Source organism: Neopelma chrysocephalum, unplaced genomic scaffold, assembly GCF_003984885.1.
Source record: "Neopelma chrysocephalum unplaced genomic scaffold, ASM398488v2 Primary Assembly neopelma1_279, whole genome shotgun sequence".
In the NCBI taxonomy this organism is placed as follows: domain Eukaryota; kingdom Metazoa; phylum Chordata; class Aves; order Passeriformes; family Pipridae; genus Neopelma; species Neopelma chrysocephalum.
The window spans coordinates 85,170-92,670 of NW_020897941.1; the positions used below are offsets into that span (position 1 = coordinate 85,170).

General features: G+C 56.8%; 1 protein-coding gene across 2 annotated transcripts in view; it reads left to right on the forward strand.

Annotated features, from left to right (window-relative positions):
* HOMER3 (homer scaffold protein 3) overlaps positions 1-5,411 on the forward strand; it is a 25,554-nt gene extending 20,143 nt beyond the window's left edge. For both annotated transcript variants that reach the window (XM_027704471.1, XM_027704472.1), the window contains 3 exons: positions 1,828-1,938; positions 2,698-2,778; positions 4,328-5,411. In XM_027704471.1, the coding sequence (XP_027560272.1) occupies positions 1,828-1,938; positions 2,698-2,778; positions 4,328-4,516 (381 nt within the window). In that variant the 3' untranslated portion in view covers positions 4,517-5,411. The remainder of the gene's footprint in view (positions 1-1,827; positions 1,939-2,697; positions 2,779-4,327) is intronic.
* The last annotated feature ends 2,090 nt before the right edge of the window (positions 5,412-7,501 follow it).

The window sequence follows — 7,501 nt, forward strand, 5'->3', positions numbered from 1 at the left end:
ATCCCATCCCCATCCCATCCCATCCCATCCCATCCCATCCCATCCCAGGGCTCCTGGCCCTGTTCTCCCGTCTGGCCTGGACGTGGGATGGAAATCCAGGATGCTGCACGAGCCTGGCAGGGGGAAATGTGTGGAGGAATAAGGCTGAGGAGCTCTGGACGAGCTCTGGACAAGCTCCTCTGCTCTGCTGAGCCCCCGGGAGTGAAGGGAGGAAACCAGAGCACGAAGTCACAGAATTTCAGCTTCCCTTTTTTTTTCTGGAGGGAGTTTTTCTGTTTTCTGGAGGTAGTTCCCAGCTCCCAGCCAGACCAAGGGCTGTGCCCTCACCCCCGCCCCAAGCCAGACATCAGGGCAGGATGGAAATCCAGGATGCTGCAAGAGCCTGGCAAGGAAAACGTTGAGGAATAAGACTGGGGAGCTCTAGATGAGCTCTCCATGAGCTCTCCATGAGCTCCCCTGCTCTGCACAGGGGTTGTGCTGAGCCCCCGGGGGTGAAGGGAGGAAACCAGAGCACAGAGTCACAGAATTTCAACCTCCCTTGGTGTTTTCTGGAGGGATTTCCCAGCTCCCAGCCAGCCCAAGGGCTGTGCCCCCCCCTTCCTCCCCACCAAGCCGGGCATCAGGGCGAGCTCTGGCTGCTGACAGGAAGGCTGAGGGTTGCTCTGGCTGCTATAATTAGCTCCCATCCGAGCTGCAACATCATGAAACCCGGGTGGTGCAGCACAAACAGAGCCTTGTTCCCTTGGAATAACGGGATCCTTTGACCTCCGGGATGTCAGAGAGGTCACAGCTGAGGAGGCAGAGGGGTGACAGTCACACGGGGGAGGGAGGCACCGCAGAGCACTTGGGAAAGGCTCTCAGGACAGCTGGGAAAGGACTCTGGAGCCCTGGAGAAGGAGGCGTGGAGCCGTTTCTCTTGGAGATGGCTGCTTTGAAAGGCAGCAGGGATTTACAGCGATTAACAGCTGCTTGCTCTTGATGGCTGTGGCGTGGCCAGTCCCTGCAGCCAACAGCCATCCCCCAGGATCTGCTGTGCCTGGAGCTCATTCCCGGGGCTGGAGCTGGGCAGGAAAAGAGCTGCACGGAACAGATTTGTCTCCCCTGCAGCAGGAGCCTGCCCTGGGTGTAGCAGAGGCCTCGTGTGTGGGTTTGTGACTGGGCTGGCTCTTCCCTGCTCTGTGCACACTGTTCTGTGGCTGTTCCCGCAGCTGGGAACCAGGAGGGAGGATTTGGGGAGCTGTGGGGCCTCGGCAGAGTCACAGAAGAAGCTGTAACTCAGTGAGACACCTAAATCATTGTCTTTAAATCAGAATATTTTGGGACCAGAGCTCACTGTTGACCCAGGGCTGTCCTGCTGCCCCTGCTCCTGGGAACACCAGGATCCAAGCCCTGTCTGTGTGAGGATCCCCATCACTGGAGGGGATGTTTGCAGAGCTGCTGCAGCCCCTCTGACGAGCTTTAAAAAAATGAATCCTCCTCATGAATAATCCAAACCACCCAGCTGAATTTTTCGGGGCTGGCGAGCATCCCTGGGCAAACCCCCCTGGCCCTGCAGGAACAACCTTGCCCTTGGAAATCTGTGCCCAGGGGTGTAAAATGGAGCCATCCCCTGAAAGCACAGCAGGGCAAAGCAGAGACAGAGCCCCTGAACTTTTTTTTTTTGCCACGAAAAGTGCCCGAAAAACTTTGTTTTCCCTGCCCGATCCAGGCGGGGCAGGGGGAAGGTTTTTCCCAACAGCCCCGGGTGGGCTGGCAGGGAAGCCAAACCCTGGCTGTGGGCTCTGGGGGAGCCCCAACATTCCTGAGGGAGCCTTCCCTGCCTGGCAGGTGGCGGAGCTGGAGTCGCAGGGGACTCACGACTCCTCCAGCGAGAACAGCAAGGAGGAGCTGAGCCAAACCCTGGAGGAGCTGGAGCTGCTCATCAAGGCTAAGGATGAGGTGAGGCTGTGACACCCCAAGCCCGGGGCTGGGGGGGGTCTGTCAGTCACCAACACCCCGTCAGTCACTGCTGGTTTGGGGTCAGAGGCCCCTCGGGCTGGTTCCCTCTCCAGGGAAGCACTGGGAGCTTCCCAGTGCCCATAGCCTGGAGTGGGATGCTGAGAATTCTCTTACCCCTTCCCCTCTCAGCCCTCCGCAGTGGCAATTAGCCTCTGGTGTAGTAATTGTCTGCAGGTCTCGCTGCATTTCAATGAATGAGCGATTTGAAGGCGGGTTTTAAACTCCAGAGGCTGTGGAGGAGGGGAGGTGTGAGGAGGATCCCTGTGATTCACACTCCGTGGGCCGTCTGCTGGCCTCGCTTCTGCAAAGGAGGGGATGGAGGCCTGGGATTGGGGAGGGGAGGTGGTTTGGGCTCCCTGATCCTCGCTCAGAACACATTTGTCCCTCCTTCCCGGGCTGGAGGAAAAGTGCTGGGGCAAAGGTGTGCACGGAATTTTTCACCCAACGGCTCATCCCTGTCCCCAGGAGCCTGGGATGCTCCCTGGGATGTGGGAGCAGGGATGCAGAGAGCTTTGCTGGCACTCAGATTTAGGGACAGAGGGCTCCGAGGGAGGCAGCAGGGGATGGGAATTTGGAGCTGCCTGGGGTTATGGGATCCTTGGAGCCAGGGCTGGGGGGTGTGGTGGGAGCTGCTCCCGCTGGGAGAGGGGTGGATCCAGGGGTGGATCTGACGTGTTTCTCCCCCTCCTCGCATTCCAGGAGATCCAGATGCTGAAGAGCCAGAAGTGTGGCCGCTGGGAAGCGGAGGGGGAGCGGGAGGAGACGCTGCAGAAGCTGCAGGTGAAGGTGGCAGATCTGGGGCACCCCTGCTCTCCCAGCACAGGGATCCATCCCCACGGCTGCCACAGAGCTGCTGTGCCTCTGGATGCTGGGAACAGCTCCCTGGGAACAGCTCCCTGCCCGTGTCCCTGCCTCCTTCCACCCTCGGGGATGTGACACGGAGCTGGCAACAGCAATCCCAGCCTTCACATGCCCTCCTTTAGCACTTCCAGCAGCCCCTGACACGGGGGCTGGGGCAGAACTGTGATGTCCTGTCCCCCCTCCATGCCCTGAAGTCCCTCAGGGCTGCTGGGACAGGGAGCAGAGCTCTGGCACAGCCTGGCTGGCAGGAGGGAGCCGAGCTGCTCCTCAGCCCCAGGCACGGGCACAGATGGAGCAGGATCTGGGGCACTGCCTGTGTTTATCTCTGAGGTCCAGAGCCCCTGCACAGGCTCTGTCTCGTGGCAAAACCTGTCTCCAGACATCCCCATCAGGCCTGGGGATGATCCACGTGAGCTGCAGCTCCAGACCTTTACACCTAAAGAGCAACGTGCCGAACTCGCGGCGTTTTAGGAAAGTAAATATAACTGAGCAGTGGTGGGTTAATTAAAACCTGAGGCATTGAGTTCACTGAAGAAACATCTCACACCGATGTAGAAATGCTCCTGTTCAGCAGCAGCTCCTGCATTTTTCTGGAGAGCAGGATAAACCCAGAGAAAAAAACCACGAGGTGAGGGCTGAACCCTCAGGACAGCGAGCGAGTCCCCAGGCACGTCCCTCATGGGTTCTGAAAGGGGGATGGAGGAGGAAAAGTTCTGGGCTGATAAAACCCAGAAAAAAAAAACTTTCCCAATTCCTGTGAGGTTTCAGGACATTTAAAGCCGGGCAGGTGCCTGGCTGCTCCCAAATGTGCTCCCTGGGATGCTGCGAGCCAGGAGAGGGAGACAGGGGGTGGGATATTGAGGAAGGACATTGAGGTCCTGGAGCAGGTCCAGAGGAGAGCAACGAGGCTGGGGAAGGGACTGGAGCACAAGTGCTGTGAGGAGAGGCTGAGGGAGCTGGGGCTGTTCAGCCTGGAGAAGAGGAGGCTCAGGGGAGACCTCCTCATTCTCTGCAACTCCCTGACAGGAGGGGGGAGCCAGGGGGGGGTTGGCCTCTTTTCCCAGGCAACTCTCAGCAAGACAAGAGGGCTCAGGGTCTTCAGCTGTGCCAGGGGAGGTTTAGGTTGGATATCAGGAAGAATTTCTTTCCAGAGAGGGTGATCAGCCATTGGAATGGGCTGCCCAGGGAAGTGTTGGATTCTCCATCCCTGGAGGTTTTTAAGATGAGACTGGATGTGGCATCAGTGCCATGGGCTGGGAACCACGGCGGGGTTGGATCAAGGGTTGGACTTGATGATCTCGGAGGTCCCTTCCAACCCAGCTGATTCTATGATTCTATAATTCTATGATTCTATGATTCTGTGATTCTATGATTAGGGTTAGGGCTGTTTTGGGGAGGCAGGGGGGTGTGGGCAGGGCAGAGCAGCCCCCTCCCCGTGCCCACCCCTCCCCGTGTGCCCCCCTGGCAGGAGCTGGAGGCCCGGAACGCCGAGCTGGAGCAGCGGCTGCACTTGGCCGAGCAGAGCCTGGCAGAGACCCTGGCAGAGAGGGAGAAGATGCAGAACGAGGTGACCAAGGTGGCCGAGATCATGGACGTGAAGATCTTCGAGCTCAGCGAGATCCGGCAGGGACTGGCCAAGCTGGTGGAGAGCAACTGAGGGAGGGGAGCCCTGCCCTGGCACAGGGGGCAGCCCGGGGCTGGCACTTGGTCCCCCCCCAGAGCAATCACAGCCACCCCACAGCCTCCAGGCCTCCTCGGGCAGGATTTGCCACCGTACCAGCAGCTGCCTGGGCAGCGTGGGGCCCGGCCAGCCCGCCCAGTGCCCGCCCAGTGCCCGCCCAGTGCCCGCCCAGCACCCGGGCACGGAGGAGCTGAGCTCTCCGGGGAGCACCCAAAATCCCACCCAGACCTTCTCTGGCCCCTGCCCTGGCTGTGGCACGGCCCAGAGGTGGCAGCTGCCCCCTCCTGCTGCCCTCCCAGCACCGTGTCCCCGGGGTTTTTACACTTTTCTAAGGGGGAAAGGGGCTGAGCAGCCTTTGTGGGCTTGTTTTTGTTTTGTTTTGTTTTGTTTTTTCCAGTAGTTTTTTAGGAAACCACTTGCCTTTTGCAAGTCAGCTGCCTGTTTCCCCACCTAGGGAGGGAGGAGAGGTTCTAACACACCCAGGACGAGTCTCTCCTTTTCTTCTTCTTCTTCTTCTTCTTCCCCAGCCCAAAGTCTTTCCAACAGGATCCTGTAACTCTGCTCACTGTCGGGAGCATCCCGAGGTATCCGAGCCTCCCCTGCAGAGAAGGGGCCTTTGCCTGACCCTGTGTCCTTCCCACTGTTCACTCATCCTCCAGAGGAAAAAAAAAAAAAGAGAACTGCGGGTTTTAAAGCCTTTATTAGCTCGACACAGTGGGATTTAACGACTTGTTAAAACTTTCCGCTGAGCAGAGCAGAGGCTTCAACGGGACATCCCCCAGGGCACGGCCACCAAGCTGCTGGATTGGCACCTCTCCGGGCCTCTGAGGGCTGCAGTTAATTGAAATTAAATGGAGCAAGCCACAGTTGCTCTCGGTTTCCATTTTTTTTTTGTTGCCTTTTATATCGGGAAACAGCCCCAGAGCCGCCGGTTCTCCTTGGGAAGGGGACGGGTCCCGGCTTGCCCTGGTTTAAGGAGGGCAGGAGTGGTTTAAAGGAGAGCAGGAGGCGTTTGGAGCAGCTGGGACTGTGCCCTGAGGGGCCCGTGGGAAGCCTGGGAGTTCTCCTGGATGTTTCCTAGCGGCAGGAATTGAGCAAGGATCCCATGGAAATTTGGATTCTCGTGTCCCCCGGCGGGCTGTGACTCCTGAGCAGAGCCTGTGTGGCTCTGCTTGGGACCTTCCAGGGGTGTGGATGGGTTTGGGTGGTTTTTGGATTTTTTTTTTCGGCTTTTTTGCCACTGTAAATCAGGCAAAGAGCAGCAATCCTGGGAATGTTCCCCGTGGGGATGAGGAGCTGCTCTGCCTCTGCTCCCCCTCTCCTGCTGACCACGGAGGAACCTGCAGCTTCCACACTCTGCCTGCAAGTCAGGGCAGGACTCGGGGCTGGAACCTCGGGAATCTGCTGGAGTGGAGGCCTGCTGGTGACTCTGTGCTGGGTTGTGGCCAGGCAAAGCCCTTCCCTTTCCCAGGGGGGGTGAGAAAAACTGGAGGTTTCCAGACCTGCTTAGCCAGGGAAGAGCTTTTCTGTTCTGGGTTGGGTTTTTTTTATTTTTATTTTTTTGTTTGTTTTGTTGTTATTGTTGGTTTTGGGTTTTTTTTGGGGGGGGGTTAGTTTTTATTTTAGTTGTTATTTTAGTTTTTATTTTAGTTTTTATTTTAGTTTTTATTTTAGTTTTTATTTTAGTTTTTATTTTAGTTTTTATTTTAGTTTCATTTTCGTTGCATGAAGCGTTCTCACAACTGCCTGGGGCTGGAGCTGCTGTAGTGACATTTGTTCCAGGGTATTTAAGAAGTAACTGGGTGGCAAAAAAATTTTTCGGGATTTGCTTCCCACCCCGTGCCAGTGTTGATATTTTATTCCTACAGGAACAGCCTTCTTTTGAAATAGAGATCAGCTCCAAGCAAAGGTGTGTTTGGTTTGGTTTTCACTGAGGGTGGGATTTGGGATATGAGAGAAAGGAAGCTGGGAAAAAGCTCCTGGTGTTCTCTACTCTGACCCTCTCACTGGTCTCTTCTCTGTGACCCGGGAGGTGGAGCTGGGAATGGATCCTTGAATTCTGGCAGCACCATTTCCTGGCCTTGGTGGGGGTGACCAGACCTGGGTGTGCCACCCCTGGGTGAGTCACCTCTCCCCAGGCAGGGAGAGGGACCTGAGTCAGGCCCAGCAGGACTCTGGGAGTGGGGGAAGAGGGAGAGGAGCTCCCACAGCTCCACGGGGTGAAATTCTGGCTGCCCCCATTCCCAGCACCTGCTCTGACCCAGCTCAGGCAGCAGCACAGCACAAACCCCAGCTTTTCTGCTGTTTGAGCCTCTTCCTGCCCCTTATGCTGCTGGTTTTTTACCCTCAAAACACAACCTGGCAACACTGGAGAGCTCCACCTCAACCTACAGCAAAGAACTGACCCACTGACTGCCTGGGGGGAGAGTGAGAAGGTCCAGAAGTCATGCAAAGAGGTCCAAAAGTCATGCAAGGAGGTCCAGAGATCATGCAAGGAGGTCCAAAAGTCATGCAAGGAGGTCCAGAAGTCATACAAGGAGGTCTAAAATCATGCAAGGAGGTCCAAAAGTCATACAAGGAGGTATAAAAGTCATACAAGGAGGTTTAAAATCATGCAAGGAGGTCCAAAAGTCATATAAGGAGATCCCAAAGTCGTGCAAGCAGGGCTACAAGTCACGCAGTGAGTCACAAAATAAAGAATCTGTGACCAGTCCGAGCTCCAAGTGTGGCTCAGGGGACCTGGGACCAGCAGAAGGGCCCTGCCCTGCTCACACAGGGACTCTGCCTCCTCCCAGGGCTCAGCAGCCCAACCTGTGATACCTGAGGAGGTTCCTGAACTGCAAATTCCTGCCCTTGGCTCTTGGGAAATCCCTCCCGAGGCGGGAACAAAGGACAACCCACCCTCGGAGCTCCCTGGGCAGCCCCTTCCCTGCAAACAGGGGCCCTGGGATTTGCTGGGAG